Consider the following 25,934-nt stretch of genomic DNA (forward strand, 5'->3'; position numbering starts at 1 on the left):
ACTGCATGAACTTTTGCTAAATTTCATGAATCATCCAGATTTGCGGAAGTTTCTGGTTTTACAGTAATAATATTTCTGCTTATATAGCGCTTAATACATAAGCAATGTCTGAGTTTCTAAGCGGTTTACAGTTATTACCCCGGTCATCGGATTCTGGCTTGCCCGCATACAATGTATGGAATCCCGGACAACTCGCCACAAAGACAACCCGCCCCAAGACAACCCGCCACAATACCCTGGACATCCCGCCACAATACCCTGGACAACCCGCCACAATACCCTGGACAACTCGCCACAGCCTTTTCGGACAACTCGCCACACTTTTTTCCCCTCATGATTTCTAGATCTAAAATCCCTCATCTTAGATGAAATTGTCATTTTTCATGATTTTCGTGCTTTTATAAACACAGTTATGACAGGAAACATGGAAATTGTGAGTATTTTGAGAGCTGTTCTAAAGAATAAAGATGATTTTCCTTGCGCTTGCAACAAGAATCTATTTTGAACGAACCCAAGCCAGGCGTACTACGAGTTACGACTACGATTTTTAAGTTCATGTCTCAGGAAACTTTTTAATGGTAGGAATATGCTGCTATGTATCTTTGGCGTATCTTTACATTCTAATATTACCTGCCCCCCCCCCCCATCAGTACGCCAGTGCTTCCAGTATCCTACCATAAAAAAATTCTGGGACAGAAAAATGCAGCTGTTATAGACCTCTAGATCAAAAGTATATTATTGTTACAAGGGAAATCAACTTTATTCTTTTTAATGACTGTTTATAAAAGCACGAAAATCATGAAAAATGACAATTTCATTTCAATATATATTATTGTTACAATTAGGGAAATCAACTTTATTCTTTATTCTTTGTAATGACTGTGTTTATAAAAGCACGAAAATCATGAAAAATGACAATTTCATTTCATTTTAGATCTAGAAATCATGATGGGAAAAAGTGTGGCGAGTTGTCCGAAAAGGCTGTGGCGAGTTGTCCAGGGTATTGTGGCGGGTTGTCCAGGGTATTGTGGCGGGATGTCCAGGGTATTGTGGCGGGTTGTCTTGGGGCGGGTTGTCTTTGTGGCGAGTTGTCTGGACCCCAATGTATGCACTTTCTCCGCTCCCTTGGGAGCATTCCAGCAAGAGCTACTAGGCTCAAATTGCTAAGCAAACTACATTGGTTTTCGCATCCTACCGGGTATCCGTTTAACACCTGGGTGGAGAGTGGCAAATGTAGATCAATGTCTTGCAAAAGGACATTAGTGCCATGGCGAGACTCGAACTGCGGACCTTGTGATCGACAGTCTGGCGACATACCCACTCAACCACGACACCTCTACGTAGTGATTGAAAGAAATTGTATATAGTAATCTATTTTTTTTTCTCATCCAGTCGCATAACGAGGACATCCACAGCCTCAAGGCCAAGCTCCTGAACTCCTTCAGCTTGGTGGAGGAGAGCCGTCTCAGGAAGCAACGCGCCAAGGATCCACGCTACCTCCAGCTCCTTCGCTCCAGGGGCCTGGATCCACAGTCTGCCAAGCAGATGCAGGAGATCCGCTCCCTCAATCACTACCTGGAGACGGGCATCAGGGATACCAATGCCTGCCTGGACATGGAGTGGGAGAAGATCACTCATGGAAAGGGAACCAGATCAACAAGGTGAGCACTTGATTTGATTTGATTTGATTTATTTATTTATTTTTGATTTTCTTTTTCTTTTGAATTTTCTTCTGAATTTGGAGTCAGCAGGGCGGTATTCCGCATGTCGCTAACTTGTTCTAGGGGTGCAGGTGGACCACTACACCGGGGTTTTCCCCTACTCTTATACGAATAGTGCAGTGGGTTCTTAACATGCAAAGGTAGTGACTCTTCTCTACACGGGGCCTCCATTTAACGTTCTATCCGAGGGACGGAGTGTTTTCCACTTGACATAACATGCGTCTATGAACAAGGAAAGGGGCACGTTAACACACAAAGCAGGCTTCAGTCATCCGCCTGGGTTGGAGTCGAACCCGGGATCTTTGGTTTGAAAGACGGACGCTTTTACCGACTGAGCCAACTCGCCTCTAGGTCCTCTACGGGAGACCTGGTATTGAGGGTTAATGCCTTACCAAAGGGCACTAGCGATCGACTTGGTTACGAATCCGGGTTGCTGGATTACAAGACCACTGCTCTACTAACTGAGCTATCGTGCCTCCTCCTATGATGTCAAATCAAAAACCCCAATCTTTCCCATTTCAATCTTTCCCTTAGGAGAATGGTGACACCTACAATGGATACTATATATCAGACCCTAGGAAATCATGTCAATGTGCTGACAACCCAGAAGAGCAAGTTGATAGATCTGAGGAAGCAACTGACCATGGCTCATCGCTACGACGTGACCTCCAACTTCAATGTTCTCCCTTCATCTAGGATCAAGTGAGTAGAATTGGTGAAAAGAAGTGATGTCAATGAGAGAGAATACTTGGGAGCACTAGGCACTTTAGTTCAGAGCCCTTTAAGTATAGAAATTGCCTCAGAGGAAATGTCACTTTTGCAATAGAAATTCCTGTGAGTGCTTTAAAACCTATCTGCACTAGTTTAGATAGGAAGGATTAGACCTCCCTGCAAAGTTACTGACAGGTGGTTATCTCATCAAATCAGCTCTCAATTAACATCAGAAAAGGGGACCATGGGGGACCAACCGGTACAAGTAGTGCAGTCCCTCTTTAATGAACTAAAAACTATGTGTATATCCTCTGGCACTATCAGACGGTTAAAGTTGATCAATACAATACTAGTCGTTTTTAATCTGTAGATTCCTTTTATCAGACATAGCAGTGGCCCATCTTCAATGGTGACCAGACTGGTAAAGATCAAGGTTAGCTCACCATCCCATGTCTGCTAAAAGAAGTTTTTTATAGTAAAACATTCAGGACCATCAAATCCTGAGCTTCAGCCCATGATTTTGGGCTCAATTTGATAAATACAGTCAAATCTGCCTTTGTGACCACCTGTCTACAAACGCCACATTTTTTGTTTCCCTTGAAAATGGTTTCTCATTGAATCATGTACTGAAGGAACTTGTCTACCAAGACCACCTGTCTACAAAGGCCACTTGTTGCATTTCCCTTGGGTAGTCAGGTTTGACTGTATAATGTTGGCCCCTTTTATCGTTTGATGTGTTCCTTCCTCTTTGATTTCAGACCGAGCAGTGACCCATCATCCCTGGCCAGCAGACTTGCTGAGGTCAAGGTGAGCGCTCCGTCTAAGGCCAGGGGCACGCCCATGTCAGCTAAGAAGCAAGCCATGCTTAGAGACGTTCTGTCTCAGAGACAGACCACTCCAATCAGATCAGCACCAAGAGGTGAGAATATCCCCCTCTCTCACTCCACCTGTCAGTATTTTTGGACCAGATACCACATACTCTGGCGTTTTAGCTTGATATTAAAGCCCATCTGTACTAGTTTGGCTAGAAGGGATCAGACCACACAGCGTGGTCACTGACAGGTGGCTATCTCATCAACTCGGCTCTCAATTAACATAAGAAATAGAGCATCATGGGGAACCAACAGGCACCGATTGGGGAAGTTTTCTATATAGAGGGAGCAAGTAGCTTCAAGTAGTACAGTGGGGCTTTAATATGTCCCTAGACTCTTGATCTAGGCTACAATAAAACATGTGGATGTAAAGTTTAAAATAGAAATTTCCTATTAGGTGACTAGCATGAAATCTTATGTGAGAATTGCCTGTGTGTGATGAATATTGCAATAGCCACTGGAGAAGTTTTTCTGAATATTTTTGAGAAAAATCAATCAAAAATCAGTGTTCTAAGAATAGCAACGATGTCTTCTTTAGCACAGGTATCTGCCATTAGTGTTGTAACATCATGGATATCTCCAATTCCGTTTAACCGCCAGTCAAAACCGGACGGTTTTTGGTTAAACGGTTTATTAAAAAATTAAAAAATCTGTCAGCAGCAAGCCAGGTCCGTGTGAAAAAAATTTAACTGTGAGGCGCAGTTGAAGGCGCCGATTTGTGCGGGAAAAGATTTGTACTATCTCAGATTGATTTCTATCTCATATCATTTCTAAAGAGATGAGAAAGAATAAAATGTTATCCAACTGACAAGGACCTTTGTGTTTGGGGGTATATTTTCAGCTGCTCTTGCTAGTACGTCCAGCGTTGGTTCTCCGTCGGACCTGGATGACTTCCCCCTCCCTCCTGAGCGACGCCTGCGCTTCCCGTCTGATGAGTCCCCGCCTTACGGTGGCAGTCAGGTGGATGGGCGTCGCCCTGCCCACCATGCTGGAAGGACAGACTTGAGAGGTGTAGGAGGACCAACATCAGCTCCAGGTAATGGTGGTGGTGGTGGTGGTGGTGGTGATTGGGATGATGTTTATTGTGGTGGTGGTAATGGTGGGGATGGTAATATTGTTGCTGGATTGTGACAGGTTGTGATGATGATGAGGAGGAGGAGGATGGCGATGACAATGATGATGATGATGATGATGATGGTGATGATGATGATGGTAATGTAGGACTATAAAATGGTTATGAATTTAATACTGGTCATGACCATAATATTGGTGATGATGCTGGTGATAATCTTGATAGCAATGTTGTTCATGGTGGTACCAGTACTGATACTGACTTAGGAAATGTGGGCCATAATTGTGATAAAAATGTGCATTATAGTTCTGTGACGATGGTTATAGTTAAATACTTGTAATGATATAAAAATTAATGCTTAAAATTCAGCCACTGAGTTTATCATTATGGTCATTAGTTCTGCTTTCTTTTGTTATCTTTGATGCTAGACTACACTTGTCATTGAACAAACACACGTAGAGGATATATTTTGAGGATCATTTATAACCCTAATGAATTCATTTCTCATGATGCAGCTCCTCAACCTGCCCCCACCCGTCCTCTGACATCCCAAACAGCACCTCGCCCTGCCGCCTCCTTCACCACCCCTGTCTCTCAACAACCTGCAACACGCAGCACGCAACCGCTCACCCAGCCTCAACGTATGGGGGCACCACCTCTGCCATCCGCAGTACCAGAGACCCCCATCCAGCCAGGAGCAGGAATGGTCACCTCAACGCCCCTCCCCCAGGGCGCACAGGGGGGCAGCCCGACCACACCCAGGGGGCAAGCTCCACCACCTGCAACCTCCAGCTTCTCACACACAGGTTCTGGTACAGTGGCTTGGGGCCTGACAGCCGCAACAGCAAAGGTATGTTAGACTTTACAACGAGCCTCAAAATTCTGAATTCTAATTTGATGTTATTTGTGTTTTTCATAACTCAAGAATGAAAGGAGGACCAGTCCAATTAGGGCCTTTGTTGAATACTTGTAGATGTAAGCTTTGATATGGTACATTCTCTAAAACATAAATTTGGACAAATGAATTTTTGTATATACTTTAAAAAATGACAACACTTCGGAATCTTATGTGAATCATTCAATTGTTAACTGTATAAACTGATGAACTCTAGAAATCCACCCCATCTCTCCACCTGTAATTGTGAAATGTGGAAAAGTTTTCCGAGCAGCATTGACTCTTCATCTTTTGATATCAAAGTGATAACACTTCAATATCTTGGATTAGCAAAATAACCAGACATCTAGGGTCCAGATAGTCTGGTGATTTTGATTTTAACATGCTTGCATGCCAGCAGATTTGTCATTCCCATTGTTAGTAGGGAATTTTTTTAGGAAGTATTGCAGCACTTATTTTTACCAAACCAGGTTACATCACCCATACAGCAGGCAGGCGTGGCTGCAATCAACCGCGCCCAGTCCGTGAAGGCTGGTAACGCCCCTGTGGAGAAGCCCAATCCTCCCGTGGTCAACATCAAGAACCTAGACACAATGAAGGGTACCATGCCGCCTCCTGTCACCTTTGCTCCAGTTGCCAGGTAATGATAATTTGAGTGCTTCCTGGGCTGTGTTTTACAAAGACTAATGAGGCGTTCAAAGAAAGTTGCAATCAATTGCAAATCCCCAAAATCAAGCGTAAGTCTTGCAATTAATTGCAAATTTGCAATTGATTGGAACTCATCTTTCTTGCAATGCCCCATTAGTAAGGGCGAGGGGGAGAATAAAAGCTAGATCTTGTTAACTAAATTGAACTGTTAAAAAATCCTAGGAAATTTAGGAGACTAGTGGGGCGTTGCAAGGAAGTTGAGTTGCAATCGATCGCAAATATCAGTTGCAAATTTTGCAACTTGCAATCAATCGCAACTTTCTTGCAACGCCCCATAAGATCTACTTAGGTTGGACTTGAACTATGGCAGGCCATTCATGCCCTTAAGAAGTCTTGAACCAGATGTCAAATTAGAGGGAAAAAACCTTGGAAGTTATGATCTTTAGATAATATCTGAAGATTTTTACAACGATTTGTTTGTCCCTTGAGAGACCAATGCAAGGAATGGTAAAAGCAACCAGTGGCATGAACGGCCTGCTATACTTTAAGTCCAACTTAGTCGATCTTAGTCTTTGTGAAACACTCCCCTGGAGTGGTTAGTTTTAATGGCCCAAATTCACATCTTTGGGTTAACTTCCCTACCTTTGACTAATACAGGCATGTTGAAGTGTGTATTGCTCATTAAATGCTTGTAGAGGTTGAAAACACGATTTAATATCAACCTCTTTTGGGAATTCTGATATATCGTTTCCTTAGTGCTGTGAAATAAATATCATCTTACAGTTTTGCAGTTTGTTGATTTAAAAAAATGTATGTGACATTTATTGATATGCATGCTACACTATATCAGGAACAGTACAAACTATGAGACAAATATTAAATGAAATAAAATTTTCCTTGCAGCACTGTGGATGCAGGGACTGCTAAGGTAGTGACTCAGGTTATAGCCGAGATGGCCATAGCTAGCGGTGTGAAGACTCCTCAACCTGGAACAGTGGCAAGTGTAAGTCATAATGTCCTTACAGTAACGGCTTTTCTCTTTAGGTACTTCAAGTACAACTACTGGGGATGGTACCTCTGCAGGCTATGATTGTACACCTACTACTATTGTTGTTGTATACCAAATACAGTCGGAACCTGTCTATAAAGACCACCCAAGGGAGATGAAAAACATAGTCTTTATAGGCAGGTGGTCTTTAAGTACAGGTTCCTTTAGTACATGTTTCAATGAGAAACTATTTTCAAGGGAAACAAAAAATGTGTTCTTTGAATACAGGTGGTCTTTCTATACAGGTGGTCGCTAGAGCATGTTTGACTGTACTGGCAGTGATTAGCAGTTTCTGCAGCAAGATAATTTAATTGTCTTTGGTTGCTGTTGGGGTTTAGGTTAGTTTGTGGTTAGTATAGTGCTCACTATCACCCCTGTAGAGGGGATGCTTCCAGTACAGTGTCATTTTAACCATACTATCATTTACATTCATCTTCTTGATGTTCTCCCTTGCAGGCGTCGGCTGATTCACCAGCCCTGTCCCCTTCAGGAAGAAAACCGACCCCAACCACCACTCAAGCCGCATCATCATCATCAGCTGTCGTCACGACAACCGTATCCCTCTCCTCCAAGCCAGTGTTTAGCACCTTGGCACCCTCTGCTTCCAGTGCTACCCCTACTGCTCCAGATGCATCCAAAGTAGTAAGTCGTAAAATAAAAATTCTGACATTGTACGTTTGGTGCAAGAAGGATTAGAACTCCTATATTTTAACACAAAGGTTTGTAGAGGAATTCACATGAGATGCAATTCAAAAGTGAACAAAAGCTAAGTCTTTTTAAATTCAGATACAGAAATTTCATGGAGGGTATTTGCCCTATTGACTGTTCAACATTTTTTGACCAACAGGCTTTTCCATCCCCCCCCCCCCCCCAATATGGTAAAGTCATTATCTTACATTTCCCTCCACCAAACTCTCCGAGAGACTTGGGGTATTTCTTGATTGGAATTCAGGTTTGCCGTGTGCAGACTTGTACACCCATTAATGGTATTTCCACCAAGTCTGATGTCAGCGAAATATGACCTTCTGCACATGAAACCTGATGACCCTCTCCCTTTAAAGGCCCACTGTACTACTTGTAGCTACTTGCTCCCTCTATATAGAAAACAATGCCTAATCGGTGCCTGTTGGTCCCCCATGATCCTCTTTTTCTTATGTTAATTGAGAGCTGAGTTGATGAGATAATCACCCGTCAGTGACTTTGCAGGGAGGTCTAATCCCCTCGGGCCAAACTAGTGCAGACAGGCTTTAAATGATCAGATTTTGTTTTCCTTTCTCCCATATCCTTCACCTCTCTAGGAGAATCCATCGGCTTTCTCTTTCTCTGCCAAAGTGCCACCATCTGCTGCTGCTGCGGCGGCTGCTGCTGCCACTGCTGCCGCCTTGACATCATCCAAAGGATTTTCATTCGGTGATAGAACCCTGCCTGCTCCTACTGCAGCAGGTCTTCCAGGAGGTCTTCCAGGAGGTCTTCCAGGAGGCTTCAGCTTTGCTTCAAAACCAGCTCCTTCTGCTGCTGCTGCTGAAGCTCCATCGGCTAAAGGTACACTCATCTTCAATTTACACTCGGTTAAGCCCGCTAATTTAATATTATAATTTGATAATAGATATATCTGTTTTGAAGTCTAGGTTGCCGTATTAACAGAGATTTAATGTTAATCTTGAAAGAAAAGGATAAAAATGTGTAAGATACAGACATATGAACAGCATCTACAGTTTGGTGTGTTTTTCGTAACTCAAGAATGAATTATGGACTGGTTGAAATGGGGGCCTTTAATGAATACTTTTCTATGTAAGCTTCAATATGTCACATTTTCAAGAAACATAAATCGGGACAAATCAATTTTTCTCATACTTAAAAAATCACAAAATTTGGTAAGGGTATGAATAATTGAGAGGTTAACGATAAATACTACCTATATAAACATTGACATTCTATGTGGCTCAAAACTGCCCTTTGTAAGGGTAATTGACAAAACTAGGGGTTCCTAGTTTTCCATGGGATAATTATAGAAATTTAGTTGTTGAATATCATTTGTCCTATAGTCATATGCCTTCAAACCCAGCTTTTAAGCCCTTTTTATATGGTGAAAAGACATTCTGAAAGTGCCCCATTTTTGGGGGTAGATATTATGAATGTCATATGGTCAACCAATGGTCACTGACAAGCTTTGGCTTTTACTCCTATTACTCAATGTAAGGATGTGTATACAGATCCAGAGGTTATTTAGATTTTCAGAAGGTCTTTTACATGGGTATATGCTCTCAGACCTGTAAGTGTTGACCTACACTGGTATGTTAAAAGAATGTTCTGAAAGTGACCTTAATTTTGACCCTTGACCTTCATTTTAACCCTTGACCTTCATCTTGACCTTTGACTTCATCCTATCTAGGTGATGCAGCAAGCCAGCCATCAGGATTGAGCACAGAGTCTGGTGTCAAGCCTCAGATCTTTGACTTCTCTGGAGCAGCCACCAAACCCAAGGCCAACGTGTCTACTCCCGGTGGTTACTTCTTTGGAGGTTCGTTTTAATTAAGGCCTCTCAATTTTTTTCTTTGATCCAGAAAATAACCAGGAAATTATTAATTTTTCCCGCTGTATTACGAGAAAAAGAGAATGTATTTGTTTTGATATTTGTATTTGTTGTTGATGCAAAATTTTTATATAATAATAATGATAATCATGGTGGCTTTCATCTATTTTATTCCAGCTCCACCATCAATGGTACCCCCTCTTGGTGCATCCGGTACAAGTAATGCGGCACTGTCTATGGCCCAGGCAACCTCGGCCCAGGCAACCTCAGCTCAGGCAAAAGTCCCCTCACAGGCAGCACCAGTCAAAGCCACTCCTCCACCGCCATATGCTCCTAAGGTAATGATGTCAACAATTTATGGAAAGCTTATCTATCCCAGTAATTAACTTGATGTTTTAGTAATAGATGAATTTGAAGCATTTGATGCATTCATTTGAAAATGTAGAAGCTCTTAATGCTTATTGTAAATTTGATTAAATGTTATAGGTTGTCGACAATTATAATATCGTGATATTCAGGGACAAACAACAGGGATGCTATGAATGGATGAACAGGGATGAAATGTATGTACCCCCGCAGTTAATGTTATGTCGTTACTGACAGATGTATGTAATGTATTTTGTGCATTCAGTTAAAAATGTACGAGCTCTCAAATGCCAATTGTTTTGTAGGTTTTCAAATATTCCTTAAACAAATTATAGATCATTGTTATATAGGGACATGATGAGTTTGTATAATTTTGTTTCGTTTTTTTTCATCCAGGAGAAAGGAGAAGTCAAAGGCAAGGATGAGAGTGGGACAGGAAAGCCCACCGCTGCCACTGCCAAACTATCTCAACCCACAGATGAAGCAGGAACTGGTGCTGCCAGGCCATCCACAGGATCTGGGTCCTCCAGTATGCTGGGAGCCATGTTGGACAAACCTGCTTCAGGAGGAAGTCTTCTAGGTGGCATGTTGGACAGGAGATCTCAAGCTTCCACCGCAGAAGATGAGAACGCCAAGCTGCAGCAGTCCACCAAGAGCATCCTGAGTGGAGTGACCTTACCGACAGGCGCTTCTGCAGGAGCCTCCCAAAGTAGAACAGCATCTCCAGGACCTGCTGCTCGTAATCTCTTTGGGACGGTACTGAGCACTGCGGCAGTGTCAGGATCGGATACGACCACAACATCAACAGTTGGAAGTTCAGGTCTGTTCTCCTCGATTGCAAATGCGTCTAAGGGATCGGAAGCATCCACAAGTTCAGCAGCTCCAGCTACCCAGGCAGCATCTACATCTCTCTTTGGAAAGACAACATCTTCTGGGGGTCTCTTCGGTACGCAGGCGACATCCTCTGCGGCAACATCAGGAGCAGGTACCACCTCTACAACCTCATCCGCTGCTGGCTTTGGTCTGTTTGGACAGCCAGCCAGTACAGCATCCACCACGCCCTCCCTCTTTGGTAAAACATCAACAGCAGCTACCTCTTCCGCTCCCAACACATCGGCTCCAGCCTTCGGCCAAATGCCCGGTCTCTTTGGACAGGCTGGAGGTTTGACTGCAGCCTCCAGCGGAGGACCCTTTAGCTCTGGAGGATTTACCTTTGGAGGGGAGCCCAAGTTAGGGCCAGGAGGAGAGGGAACTTCTAAAGACGTCTTTGGATCCACTTTTGGTTCCGCCCAACCAACGGCCAGTACCACCACTCCAGTATTCGGTGGCTCTCAACCAGGTGAGTCTAGAATACACCCCGTTCTGCAAAGTTAACCTTATACTTACCATTACTCAGATTACATTTAGCAATTTTTTGCAAATTGGTAATTTTATATCGGCATTTAAGCTCAAGTGAGTGAATTTGGATAAAGGAACCCATAGGTTACAGCAATGCAATAATATTTTTGCATTTGATGATAAAGCTATTGTCTCTTCTATGTTCCGTTATCACAAAGACTTTGATATTCACTCATATGTAGATGTAAGAGGAATACCAAGGAATGCCTCTTTATCGTGATTTTCTGATTCCGGCTGATTTCCATTTTTGCTTCATGAATGGAAATACCAAATTGGCATCAAAACTTCAAGTGATCTTCTATGGCCTCTCGCAGAGGACCCTTAGAACCCAATTAATTGAAATCTGAATGTTGACATCTTTTTGTCTCTTTTGTGTCATCAGGTAATCTGTCTTTTGGTCAGCTAGCAAGCAGTGATAGTACACCTGCCACAACTGCTTCAGGAGGATTGTTTGGTAGTGGTAGCAGCAAAGCCAGCAGTAGTGGTGGAGGAGGTGAGGCATGCTTTTAAAGGGGGTGTAGCTTGGCAAATACTGGTTAACGCCCTCTATGTCTTCTTGTGGACAACTGCACGTAAACGAATGGATGATTAATGGTACTCTACATGGTCAGCGCGTGCTAGCATTCACGAAACAGACCAAAGTTCTCCTCACGCTTCGGTTTCGGAATGCTGCGGTCGCGTCGTCCGTAGTCGTATTATACCCGATTGGCCCGAGTCAGGCCACGGGAAAGACACGTAGTCTCGTCATGCTACACGCCCTTTAAAGAGAGTTGTGGTAACAAATGAATAAATAATTTATGAGCTCTCTCGTTTCATTCCTATGTGAATAAATATCATTCGAGCATTGTCTCTCCAATTTCAAATAAGACTTTAAAGGGTTTCCAACTTTAGACCAAGTTTCTGAGGCCCCATGTACCCATAATTTGTTTTTCTTTTCATCAGTTTAATCCATTCGTCGTAATTTGGATTATTCAAAAACTTCATAATTAATGACTTTTTCTATCTATTCTGTAATCAACTGTTTAGGATAACTTCTGGACATTTTCTTTCACAATGGAGTTGCATGACTAGCCCACAACCTCATATATGAAGGTTTTCTAGCCTTGGCCCACTTTGGTTGTTTCAATGAAGTCTTTCAAGATTACTGGGATTACATGTATTTTCAAATGTCATAAAAACAGATCAGGAACAGAAGTTCTAGTAAAGCAGTTTAAATGTATGTATAAGTAGTAGAGCATTGCTAAAGCTGTTGTGGTCTAGTGGTTTAGTCATCGTACTTTGGATAACAAGGTCCAGGGTTCAAGTCCCTTCCACATTGCTAACTTCCTTTGGCAAGACTAAGACATTACACCAAACCTTAGTGTAGTAAATGGTTATCTGATAAGATTATTATTGGTCTAACAGTGATGGTAGCCGATTTGATTGTAATTCAATGGTTTCATTTCTATTTATACCTCTAGGATTTTTCAGTGGTCTTGGTGGCAAGCCCGACCCGGAGGCTGCAAAGAAAAATCCATTTGGTCTCGAAACAACGGCATCTTCAGGCTTTGGTTCTTCATCACCAGCAGATGGTATGAAACTATAAAATACTACAGTCAAACCTGCTTTAGTGACCACCTGTCTACAACAAGCACATTTTTTGTTTCCCTTGAAAATGGTTTCTCATTGAAACATGTACTAAAGGAAGCTGTCTACAAAGACCACTTTTTGTGTTTCTCTTGGGCGGTCGCTGTAGACAGGTTCGACTGTAGTATGAAAAGCTTTTTATGAAACTAGTACTTTGTATATATACCCGTGTGTAATGCCCAAACAGAAATTACATGCACTGTGCCCCGATACCTCAGCGATTTTTTTTTCTTCTTCAGACATGCTAATAATTCTTCATCTGCCTCTTCTGATATTGCTCAATAGTTACAAATTTTGAAGAAAAAAATACACAAGCAGTAAGCATATTTAGAAATCAAATTTAAAATACCAGAAAACGCCAATGGTTGGAGAAATTATTATGGAAAAACTTGGCACGCGCACAACAAGTGGCTTTTTTTCCTTTTTTTCCCCAAGCCATGATTTGTGCTACATACTGTCAGTAATTTTTAAGAATTCCCTGTATTATGTTCAGCAAGGCCACTTATTTGGAGATACCGAAGATCTACATTTTCAATTTATTTACATTATCAGAGATTTAGGCTTAAGTACATTTTTCTTATTCTTGGTCCTATACTATTGACAGTGGATTTTGAATCCAATATTGTGTGGCCTGTTTTGACCGGAAGTTCATGTGACTCCAAAATCCCGGCAAAATCGCTCGTAAAAATAGAGCGCCACTTTAAGTAATATGTAATACGTTAGCTTGTTTTGAGCCGAATACGGTAGGGGGAATTTGTCAAGTACTGACATAATATAATGTCTTCCAATATCTAATCATAGCTATTCTGGTTTCAAAGAAATTGTATTATTACAGAATAGAATCAATACATACCTATGTATCTTTCTATGTAACAATACAATAAGAACCTTGCCTCTTAAAATATCAGGAATTTAAATTCTTGTATCTCTACATCATAATAAAAGTCATGTTTTAGTTAGGATATGACTTGTAATTTTGTTTGTTTTGTTTTGTTCTAGCAGGTACAAGCCTCTTTGGATCTTCCACTACCAAGCCCTTTGGGGCTGCAGAAACTACTCCAGGTAGGACTAGTGATATAGTATTAATACGGGCACTAATTAACCATTTTATATGAAGGAGGGGACAGTGTAAAGTAAAATGCCTCTTCTCATATACAGCTCTTTTAAGCTTTGCTAATCTAGAATTTCACAGAGCAATTATGTTGTATTATGTTGTTTTTCTACCCATGCTCATGTAGAGATTCCCAAAGCAAAATCACTTGCCACTCCTGTATTTAAAAAAAAAAAAAATATATATATATATTTTTTAAATAGAGGTATCTATTGGAGTGTTAGAGAAAACTTTATGATATGATTGCTCAAATTATTCAATAAAAATAAAAGGCCCTTAGATCTTTTTCTTTATGTCTTTCCTCTTCTCCCTCTCTCCCTCTCTCTCTCTCTCTCTCTCTCTTTCTCTTTCTCTCTCTCTCTCTCGTATCTAAGCGCTTAGAGACAATTATGTAATATGCGCTATATAAGAATTGAACATTATCATTATTATTATTAGATGTTCAAGCTTGCTAACAAGGATTGATGAACTTGTAACATGCAAACAATAAGTAATAGAAGATTGCATTGAAGGATTTTATTTTGTGATCAAGCATTCCACGCAGTCTCCATGTGCCCATGGCTAGACATGAGAGAAGTAATTTCCCTTTCTCTGTATTCTCTCTCTTCTTGGTCACAGCTTTTGGAAGCCCTAGTGGTAATGCCTTTGGCGCCACTTCTGGGGTTTCTAACACAGGTTTTGGTGGATTCGGCCAAGCTGCAGCATTTGGTCAAGCAAATACAGCAGGTATATCTTGGAACTTATCATATGAATTTATTGATAAATCATGAATTACCTAAAAGGGAAATTAATGATATTGATGATAGTAAAAATGATAATACTATTCCATTCTAACTTCACATCTGATAAATGTAGGAAAATAGCATAACAAACATGCGTGAATATGTTTCCTGTGCTTAAGTCATGTGTACATTTATTTCTCTTCACCCAGTTGTAGTAAACGAGTAGGACATGGAGTTCTTTATATCTATGTACAGCATCCTAGCACTCGGACTATGGCATCAATGTCTGCACTAAGAGGTAGCAGCAATATACACACAATGAGATGACATTCTTTATATTTTTGGATTAGAAAACAAACTAGATGTGTGTAAAAAAAAAGAGAAAGATACACACAAAAAAAAGAAACCAAAACAATGAATTAGATAAACTGTGCTATTTGACAGCAGGTGAGGTAACTGATGATTTTAAGATGTGTATTCCACTTTCAAATACTTGGTATTTGTTATCGAAACAGATGTACTGTGTAAAATGGCCATCAAAGGACATGACCTCAAACATAATTCTCCCTTTCTCTTTTTAAAGCTTCACCGCCGCCCGCATTTGGTTCACCAGCAGCAGGGGCCGGTGGTGGAGGAGGAGGAGGAGGAGGGTTAGGATTTGGCAATGTGGCAACTTTCTCCAACCCTATTGGACAGTCGCCCTTTGGTAGCCCTCCTCAACAACAAGGGAGTTCAGCGGGCCCCTTTGGGGCCGGTTCTCCTGCAGCTTCTACAGGGGGCGGATTTGGAACGTAAGATTTTTTTTTGAGGAGGGGGGGGGGGGGGGGGGGGGGGGAGGGGGGGTAGGGGGTGTATAGCAGCGTTGTTGATTCAAATTGTTGGTCAAGGTTGTAGATGAAACTGACATAAGTTGTATGTTTTTGGGATGTCACCAAAATGATGCTTGACCAGTAGTGCTAAGAGTATAGTGGTGACCCTTCAATTGTGGTGATGATTTTGGTGATGATGACGATGGTGGTGGTAATTCTAATGAAGAAGTTGATGATGATGATGGTGTTGATGATGATGGAGATGAGAGTAATGAGTGGGCAAGTTCTTAAATGTTTGCACTGTTGAAACAATGAAACAACTTTCCTCTGCTAATAACCTAAAGAATATTCTCATAATGTTTAATGAGTAATTATTAATATTATGAATATCTATCTTTTGTTTATTTAAGTTTTGCTAATCAGAATGCCCCATCTTTTGGAGCCCTATCTGGATCAGGAGGAGGGTTTGGCCAGCAGCAGCAGCAGCAGCAGGGCACTGGATTTGGAGCATTCGGTGGTGGAGAAAAGAATACAGGTAATGTATAGGAGACGGGGAGAGAGAGGAAAGGTTGAGGTGGTGGTGATGAGGATGATAATAGTGGTGGTGAAATGGATATGAGATTATGTTATTACAGAGTGTGATGATGATGGTGATGGTTAGGAGGAGGAGGAGGAGGAGGAGGAGGAGAGGAGGAGGAGGAGGAGGAGGAGGAGGAGGAGGAGGAGGAGGAGGAGGAGGAGGAGGAGGAGGAGGAGGAGGAGGAGGAGGAGGAGGAGGAGGAGGAGGAGGAGGAGGAGGAGGAGGAGGAGGAGGAGGAGGAGGAGGAGGAGGAGGAGGAGGAGGAGGAGGAGGAGGAGGAGGAGGAGGAGGAGGAGGAGGAGGAGGAGGAGGAGGAGGAGGAGGAGGAGGAGGAGGGGGTGGTGGTGATGCAGATATTTTAGATGATATGAGACTAGTGAGTAAAATGATTATGATGATAGTGTTGAGAGTAATAATGAGGATGATATTGAGGATGAGGAGGATGAGGATGATATTGAGGATGATGAGGAGGATGATGATGATGTTGATGAGGATGATGAGGATGATGATGATTAAATTCAATTTTCAATTCAAATGAACATTTATTTTCTTCCATTCAATTTGACAACATATTTAACATCTGTTCAAACAATACAATTTATACGTAGGAACATAAATATAATTAAAGAACTTGTATTACAAGGAAGAAGGCGCAAAACCCGATAAGCATAGCTTGTAATGGGTACGCCCGAGTACACAAATACAATTATACATTATAAATGGAAGAAAGGAAGAAAGGAAGAAAGGGATAGGCAAAGAGGAGAGGAGGATAGAGAGCTTGGAGAAAGAGAAAAGAAGAGGACTGCAACATGGTAGCATTGGAGTGTATGGCTTGCATAAACAAGATAACGGCAAAATATAGGTGAAGGGTATAGTGTTGAAATATTTGACTGATGATGATGATGATGATGATGGAATGTACTGAAACTTCATTATGAACACGATCCTGATTACAATGGTAAAAAAAAAAACATTTATACCTCCAATGATAAAATATATTCATTTTTGTTTTCATCTTCCTTCATTTTTGTTTTGTCCCCAGCAGGATTTGGTGGTTTTGGCTCTGGATCAAACAATGCTTTTGGTGGAGCTGATAACAGCAATAGCCCTGGGTAAGTGTAGACACTTTGTTTATGGTGTAAAGCGTTTAATGATGTGTGGTGTTTATGCTGTTAAAGTGTTGGCCACTTAGATTGTGGGGCTTTACATGTGCAGTGTCACTGATGTATATGGTGTATTTCGTCATGTCTTCAACATTACTTGTGCATTTGTTAGATGTGAGGTTCAGTATCACCGAGGTTTATGGTTTATTTTGCTTGGTGTTAGGTATTAAGAAATTAGGCGTAAGATATTACTGATGTATGCTTTGTAGTTTTTGCCAGGAATTCATGTTAGTTGTAAATTGGTAAGTAACTGATGTATATAGTTGATTTTTTTTTTCCTTGGAGTTGGGCCTATAAAGTTGTCTTTTAAGTAGGTGTGTTTTGTTACTGATGTGTATGGTACATTTTGCTAGGTGTAAGTTATAAGTTGACAGGTGTTACATGTAGGTGTATGTTTTCACTATTGTGTTTGGTGTATTTTCCTTGGTGCTGGGCATAAATTGATGGGTGTTTGTTGTTACTAATGTTTATGGTGTATTTTGCTTGGTGCTAGGCCTAAGTTATTAGGTGTTAAATGTATGGTGTACTGTGCTAAATGTAAGGCCTTAATTATTAGGTGTTAAATGTAGCTGTGTGTTGTCATTATTGTGTAAGGTGTATTTTGCTTGTTGCTACGTCTTGGTTTGATAGGTGTAAGGTGTATATTTTCCATTTGTAAAATTTGATGTAAGGCATCCACTGCTTGGTGCATGTCATCTTAAGTTCGGCAGAAGAAAATCAAAGAAGTTACATTGAAATATATCCTGATTCTCTTTCAGAGGAAGAGAAATACATTGTCATCAGGCAGGGTCAGATATACAACAACATAATACAGTCACAAATACAGTTTTTAAAAATGGCAACTAAAAGACAGGAACAACAAACAAGCAACCAGAGACAAAATGAAAACAAAACTGCACTATATATATATATAGTTTTATACGTAAGATTATAATACGATCTAGCAGCCAAAGTTTGAACGATTGAATCTGTTTGATTTTAGATGTAGATCTTGGTTTTTCTCTTGAGCCATGAAGAAGTAGGAAGGTAGGGAGCTTGTTTGAAATTTGATCCTTGTAAACTCAGCATATTGCACAGATTACCCCTACCAGAGTGTCATATATCTACACCAACTATTAGACACACTAACTCATGGAATCAGTTTCAGTTATAGGGGTAATGTTCTCCTCTTATTACCTTCTAAATTGTTTGAGCAATTGAAAGGTTTTCTGTGCAAGAAAAGTTTCCTCCTCAAACCAGCTCACATGATTTACAATTGGGTGTTATTGTTTTTTAAGTACTTTTGATGATTTCCGGACTTGTCTATTTAGAGACTGTTTCATTTGAGATTTATGTATCAGTATTATCTTATATCTTTTAAATTGTTTGAATTTGATCCATATAAATTAGGCATGTTAAACAACTTACCACTACAAGTGTATCATATATCTACACTAATTAATCCACATAAAACTATTTACACACTTACTCATGGAATCGGTTTCAGTTATAGGTGTATTGTTTTCTTCTTATTACATTGTTATTACCTTATTACCTTGATGAATAACATCATTGTAAATACTCCTCTATCCTTTCTTCCTTGGAACTGTTACCATTGTAGGATCACCAAAACTTTAGAAATGTTACATGCTTCGTGAAATGCAGGAGAAATGCATCTAGGATAGTCTCCCCCCCCCCCCCTCCCCAAGACTGTTACCCATGTAGGTTTATACGAAAATGTATGAATGTTATATTGCAAGCTTCACTAAATGCAGTATGATTCCAAATCGGTAACCCCACTGGGACAAATATTGCCCCCACTTCTTCCTTCAAAATATTTTCAATGTAGGGTAATAGTAAAACAAAAATAAATTGAGATACCGCCCCCCCCCCCCCCCCATGAACAAATACAGATACCTCTCCCTTTTTCCTTCAAACTTTTTCCAATGCCGGATCATCATAAATTCAGAAGTAGTATGCTCCATTTCATGCAATAATTTGGACCATCCCCTTCAGAATTCTTGATGAATAATGAAGGAAAACGACAGCTGAAAAATGAGTGACTCATGTCAAAATGTGAGATTAATCCTGGCTTGCTTGTGTACATGACATGACCAACGCATGTGCTCGAGTCTGTCGCATCACCTAACCTAAGTTTTCACGCTATTTTACAAATTGCTTAGTCTCCATATTTGTACTGGCACAAACCGTACAGACTGAAACTCCAAGATATTTTCACTTGCCCCATGGTTAATGAAAATAGTTCTTGATTATCATGGAAAAGTGGTTTATTTTGTTATTCTGATGCAACTTCACGTATTCATTGAGCGCGCATTACTTTATGTCATATATCAATACTTTATGAAAGCATATAGAGAGATAATTGAAATATTGGTTTGTAAAGATAAAGACCAGTTATGGTCATGCGATTGCATTGTGAAAGAAACGTTGTGGAATCGATCAGAAAAGGTTGATCATCTAGCATATAAGTATTGCTGTGTACTGCAAGGTTCTGGAATCATCAAAATGAGAAGAAATTTGGCCCAGTCTTGATAAAGTTACAAGCACTGTACACAGAAAGATGTATATGGGACTACCCCAGATGTGCGTTATATCTATCAGGTCCAAATAGATATAATAATTTGCCAAATATATTAATTAGTAGGCGGTTTCTCGGCAAAATTTGTATGATCACGGATTAGTCAAAATATATTCTTTCACATGATTGGTAATAAGAGCTTCCATTTCATTTTTTGAAAGAGGGGCGTTTCCAAAACTGGTCTTTACCTTGAAAGAGATTTCTTAATTTCTTCAAAAATTGCCTCTTACCCACCTTAAGTCCCACTATTTCAATGTATTCATATCAAAATTTTGTATTTTTGCCTGCTACACAAATTTAATACTGTTATATATTAATTATTTAATCGATATGTATCACAGACTTGGTAATATCAAAATGGATATCATATCGAACAAAAATAGCAACTACATGTATATTGAATTTTATCACTGATTGTGATCTATCCCTTTTGAATAGCCCAAGTTATCAAGCAAAGTTGCCTAGCTTCTCCTGGGAAGAATTGGCTCACTACATCCTACTACCCTTGCATCAGAGCATCGTCATTATCCCTCAATATTTACGTAGTGATACCTTAATAATCATGTGATGTGGTCAACTTCGGGTTCGTCATAATTCCTTTATACTGTCCGTAGTGAGTTACCCTTTCTATCCACTTATTTTTAGCTGCTAGAAACTGCCCACTTATTTTGTTCCCTGCTTTTATTTTTAAATCTTTCATGGCCTGTCTGAAACAGATTTCCCTTGTAATCCAGCCGTAGGCAAATACTGGTCTTAAACTCTAGACCCCACATCTCCAGATGTCTCTGCTTTGAAGCATTAATTAAATGTGCAAAGGTTCCGGAATGAAATTGCAAGTGTTGCTTCATGCTTATAAATATCCTTCTTTGCCATTGTTTTTACATACAATTAGTATAAATGAACTTTTAAGAGTCCGCTTACAGTTCTAAGTGTTTTTGCTTTTGATTTTCCTTCTTTCGAAACAACCTTTGCAATATAATATACTCCCTTTATTAAATGCAGAGGAGTGGAAATTTTAAAAGCATTTCAGAGTTGAATCCACTCCGAATTATAGTGGAATCCACTCTAGAGCAGTGGTTTAATAACTCTTTTGAGAGTGTGTTTCCTCTCCACACAAAATGATCCTTAAAGTGGCAGGATTTCCGCTCCTTTTTTGCTGCAGAAAGAGAAGGAAAAAAAAAGCTAATTTGAATCCAAATTTAGAGAAGAGTAATTACATTCTTGAAGAGGATTTTGGCACCTATTGCAAAAAACAGCGTAGGTGTACATGTGAAAGTACAAAACAAGCCTAAATAGCCAGACTAACGAAGCAATGTGCTGTGTCCTGGTAATTGATAATAATAGTTCATTTCCCCTTTACACCTCTCCACACCCCAGTCTGCCTGCAGTCCCGTAATACTGCTTTCTGTGTCGGTCGTGTTATAAAGTCCAGCCAATTTGAAATGGTAATTTGTGCGGTAGGTTGCCCTATTTCATCGAGGATTGCCTTTTAATGTCCTTTGTTATGAGTTATGAGTAAGCACTGAATTGAATTGAGGGCTCATAACTGACGCTCAAACATTTACTCACAAACAACCAAAGATACAGTCGAATAATTCATTTAAAAGAAAAGAAGTTTACTTCTATTCTCGACAATAGAGAATAATGTTGAAGAGAGGCATGCTAAAACTTTTGTTGCTTTGAGAATTATAATTTTGGTACCTCTTTCATTTCATATTTCATTCTCCATAAAAAACTTTAAACATACAAACATGATATACAGATAAAAGATTGATTACAAGAAAATAGAAAATGGGAATGAGCAAACAAAATTTTATGGGAATGTGGGGTTAACAAAAAGGGCAATTAGCCTTATGAACGTCAATCCTTAAAAATATACACTGTTTTGTTGAGAAGAGAGAAAAAGGCAAAGAAAAGCAGAGAAAATCTGAACACCGATACAAAAGGGAAGGAGAAGGGAAGGGGAGGGGGAATACATTACAAAGTGCATTAACTGAAGCGCAACATCATTTAATTTGAGATTGAGTACAATGATAAAAGATGGGATTTACACAAAATATTCATTGAATTACAATTACCTCCATCAGTCTATTTCATCAATTATTACTTTATAAAATGTGAATGTCCTTTGTTGTTTTCTGATGTGATGAGTTTAAGCCTCGGTCACAAATGCCCTTACGAACTGCTATAAACGCCGTACGAACGATTTTCAGACAATGGAAATTCGGGAAGACAATGGAAAAACGGAGATTCGTACAAAATTAACCGTTCGTACGAACCTTTGTGACCGTAGCATTACATGGAGCTCTAAATTGAACTTAAAACGTTTTGACAACAAGGATCTGTCGAATTAATCATTTTATGAAGAGAGTTCTTCAAAATAGAAGAATAATTTACAATAGTTGTTGAGTCTGAAGGAAGCACTGAATTGAATGTTAAGCTCTGGAGCTCCACCATTTTGTTGGAAGCCTTTTTAAGAAACTGTCGAAAACTAAATTTGTAAAGAGCTTACTACACAATTAAGTAATATTTTTAAAAGCTTTTAAATAGCTATTCAAGCTTTTTATCTTGCTCTCTATCATGTATCGATACATCTATACTCTACAGCGTGAAACACAAGCATGAACTGTAAACTAAAAATCAAACAAAGTAAATGGGAAATACAGAGAGGAAACTCATTTTCTTAGATGTTCCCTTTAAGGAAAGATAAATCCACTAAGATGAAATATATCACAGTGAGAAAAGAACAAAGGCAATAGCTTTTGGCTATGCAATGTATATTGATAATTTGATATGAGTTACATCCTGGGAATACATTGACGTCATGAATCAAAATGCTTTGCCAAGAAACACAAGCTGCTGCAGCTTACTGCAAGACATTCTTACAAACATAGGGTGATTCAATGTATTTATTGAAAGTATAGCTCTCTTGAGAAATGTTTTCTTTAAATATCGAGCCAAAAAATCATGGAAGCAAGAAGTTAAATACGGTTTCAACAGCGTATTGCGTTGTGTACCATGTAAAGGGCTGATAAGAAAATAATTTTTCAGACATCATTGATATACATGTAAATGTACCTTTAGTAATTGAATGGAAATATCCCCTTTTGTCAATGTCTGCAGATGTATAAATTATTGCTTACTGACACTTTAAATGCACATTATTGTTGTTGAAGGTAATATTTAACATTTGTGGAATGAAAGAGGTTGTATTTTGGACAATAAACAAAAAAAGATAATCATCTTGTGAAGTTGTGAGTTTAAAGAGAAATTTGTCTGTCTTTTCCACTTTTATTAGTAGCGAATTATCATAGGTACGTTTTCCAATTTTGTGCAGGTAATCTGATTTGTTCATCTTGATGTATAATACAGTAATGCAGTTTGTTTTGAAATTTGATCTCAGCCCCCAGATTTCCATAGAGTACCTGAAATAAATTGTATGATTAAACATTGCTTGAGATGGATTTCTACTCTAGATAATTGAAATTGGCGAGATGCACAATGAAATGCTGTACAAGTGTCACTCTGTGAAAATGAGTATTGCTCGTGTTTACACACTGTTCTATGTCAGTAGGGTTGCTGAGATGGTGTTCATACTGCCATATTAAACAAACTAGACTGTTCATTAACCAGTATGTGACCTTTGATTAAATTTGTCCGGTATTGCTTATGTGAATAGGGCTTCTCCTCTATGCCTCAAAGGTGCCTAAGATAAGGCCCCCAAAAAAGATGTTGTATTGCCATTTGCGACCGACCCCAAAATCTTGAAATCCACAGTCGGCTTTTTAAAACAGTTTTGTATTTTTTACCGTTTTTTAAAGAAAAAAACTTAGCCCAAAGAGGGAGTAAAAAAAAAAAATTCTGACAGACCAACCCATGTTTTGGCCCCTAAAGGGCAATACAACATCTTTATTTTTAGGCCTAACTGACATTGATATCTGTCATAAGTGTCCACATACAGAGAGTGTTCCATAATGTGAAAGGTACCCTTTTCTGTGTGTTAAACATATCCACTTCATAGGCTCTTTCACACTATACCTGTTCAACAATTAACATAATATATCTAGCATGTTGTTAACAGATGAATCAATAAATGCCCTCCATGTGAACACTCCCCCTTATTTTCTTCTTCTTTGTCATGCAGATTCACTGGAGGAAGCTCGTTCACACAGTACCGTCACTGAGTCATCCCCGCGCTTCATCTCGAAGAAGAACCCTAGTGCCTTCCAGCTATTTTTCTTGCATCATGTGATGTTAGCGTGAAGATGAACGTCCATGGAAAGGTTTCCTTGATACTGTACAGGTGTATGATCAAATAAAGTGCTGCAATTAGTGAATGCTTGAAACGTGTCATAAACGTGTCATCTTGAACTGTGTTTTTTTTTTTAAAAAGGAAACAGGACACACCCAGAAAATCGTTTTGATGAGTGCTTATCATGCATTCCATCTCCTGTTTTTCTTCTATTGAATTGATTTATGATGAGAGAAAAAAAGCATCAAGTATAAGATATATATGTTGATAGATTAGCCCCCTTGATATGCCTATACATGTAGTACAGGGGTACGAATGAAGTCGAGGGCCTCTTCCTGTGAGCTCTTGAATTTATTTATCATTATTGCTTTTATAACGGTATACCAGTTTATCCCAGAATATCGTTTTAAGGAGTGGATATCATGTGTTTCATCTCCTTTATTTTATTAATTTGGTTTATTATACAATCTTGATAATAAAAATCATCAGTGTTTATAGGTAAGCCTCCATGAGATACATGTAGCACAGGGAGGGCTTCTATCTGTGAACTGTTTTAAAATGGTATTAAATTCTAGCCCAGAAAATAATTTCAAGCAATGGTGATCATGTTGTTTATCTTCTTCTTTTTTTAAAATCAAATTAGTTTGTTATGTAAAATTAACTGTAAAACATCAGCCTTTATAGATATTGCTTCTATCTATGAACTATTGAGAATATTTTGATTCAGTGAACCAGTGTAGCACAGAAAATGTTGTCAAGGAGTGTTAATCCGGCTATTCATCTCCTTTTTTCCGGATCAAATTGGTCTATTATGCAAATAAGGGCTCAATATTCCATTGCTTATAGGGAGTGGCCTTCCTGATGTACTCCATGTGTATAAATAAAAATAAAAGTACATGCAAGTGCCTCAATCAAAGTAAGCTTTAAACTGTTTAAAAACAACATACACTTCTTATGAAGATCATAGTGTCTAGGTGTGCTTATCATGTGTTCCATCTTTGCATTTTGCTGTTATATCGGTTTATAAATTACACAAAATTAAGCATTAAATGTCAGTGTTTATGAAGAGGCCCCCTTGATACAGTTGTAATGATCAAGTTAAGGGGCTTGGGGGTGTTTCACAAAGATCCTAACAAAGCTCCTAAGTCAAACTCAATTCTAAGTTGGACTTAAATACTATGGAGAGCCATTTTAGCCTTATATTCAGAAGTGAAAATTCAAGTATTTTAGACTTATTATAAATTCCACATCAAGAACATAAAATCTCCTCGATAATAGAAAATATGAATGATTTGTATCAACATTTTAGGCCTTTGAAAATAACTTTACAAAATATTTTCATAGATGCTAAAAGTCATGACAATCTATTCATGTTAATTCATTGAAATTAATACTTGTATTTCACCCAGTTTCTGTCTTTCTTGCTTATCTTGATGCAAGTTTAAAACTACAAAGACAGATTTATGATTTTTATGCCATTTCTCCAGAATGCTTACATGGACCTTACTAAGTATTATTACTGTAGTATTATCTTTTAAGCAATGTAGTTGCGAGTGAAAATACTATATTTCTAACTTCATGAAGTAGTTTTATGAAGAGAGAAACAGCTTCCGGGAGGCATGAAGCAATATACATGTAGTTGCAAGTGAAAATACTATATTTCTACTTTTATGAAGCAGTATTTTAATAAGTAGTTTCTTATGAAGAGAGTAACAGCTTCTGGGAGGCTGGAAACTGACCATGAATGCGCATGTTCCTGTTATAATTTATGAATCAATTTCTCAATAATAAGATGTAGAACAATGACTCTATTTCTCAGAATAGATCTG

At 39.3% G+C, this 25,934-nt stretch overlaps 1 protein-coding gene across 3 annotated transcripts in view; it reads left to right on the top strand.

Annotated features, from left to right (window-relative positions):
* Positions 1-24,997, top strand: part of LOC589755 (nuclear pore complex protein Nup214) — a 39,266-nt gene extending 14,269 nt beyond the window's left edge. The window contains exons 16-35 of one of the 3 annotated variants that reach the window (XM_030997406.1): positions 1,393-1,661; positions 2,256-2,423; positions 3,191-3,351; positions 4,146-4,340; positions 4,892-5,226; positions 5,742-5,911; positions 6,823-6,922; positions 7,424-7,609; positions 8,266-8,509; positions 9,360-9,488; positions 9,678-9,838; positions 10,263-11,205; positions 11,647-11,757; positions 12,725-12,835; positions 13,893-13,952; positions 14,620-14,727; positions 15,307-15,514; positions 15,943-16,067; positions 17,155-17,224; positions 23,998-24,997. In XM_030997406.1, coding sequence (XP_030853266.1) covers positions 1,393-1,661; positions 2,256-2,423; positions 3,191-3,351; positions 4,146-4,340; positions 4,892-5,226; positions 5,742-5,911; positions 6,823-6,922; positions 7,424-7,609; positions 8,266-8,509; positions 9,360-9,488; positions 9,678-9,838; positions 10,263-11,205; positions 11,647-11,757; positions 12,725-12,835; positions 13,893-13,952; positions 14,620-14,727; positions 15,307-15,514; positions 15,943-16,067; positions 17,155-17,224; positions 23,998-24,037 — 3,894 coding nt within the window. In that variant the 3' untranslated portion in view covers positions 24,038-24,997. The remainder of the gene's footprint in view (positions 1-1,392; positions 1,662-2,255; positions 2,424-3,190; positions 3,352-4,145; positions 4,341-4,891; positions 5,227-5,741; positions 5,912-6,822; positions 6,923-7,423; positions 7,610-8,265; positions 8,510-9,359; positions 9,489-9,677; positions 9,839-10,262; positions 11,206-11,646; positions 11,758-12,724; positions 12,836-13,892; positions 13,953-14,619; positions 14,728-15,306; positions 15,515-15,942; positions 16,068-17,154; positions 17,225-23,997) is intronic. The other 2 variants (XM_030997407.1, XM_030997408.1) reach the window with 2 other exon arrangements.
* Positions 24,998-25,934: the final 937 nt, after the last annotated feature.

The sequence above is a fragment of the Strongylocentrotus purpuratus genome, unplaced genomic scaffold, assembly GCF_000002235.5.
Source record: "Strongylocentrotus purpuratus isolate Spur 01 unplaced genomic scaffold, Spur_5.0 spur5_scaffold_4, whole genome shotgun sequence".
Lineage (NCBI taxonomy): Eukaryota > Metazoa > Echinodermata > Echinoidea > Camarodonta > Strongylocentrotidae > Strongylocentrotus > Strongylocentrotus purpuratus.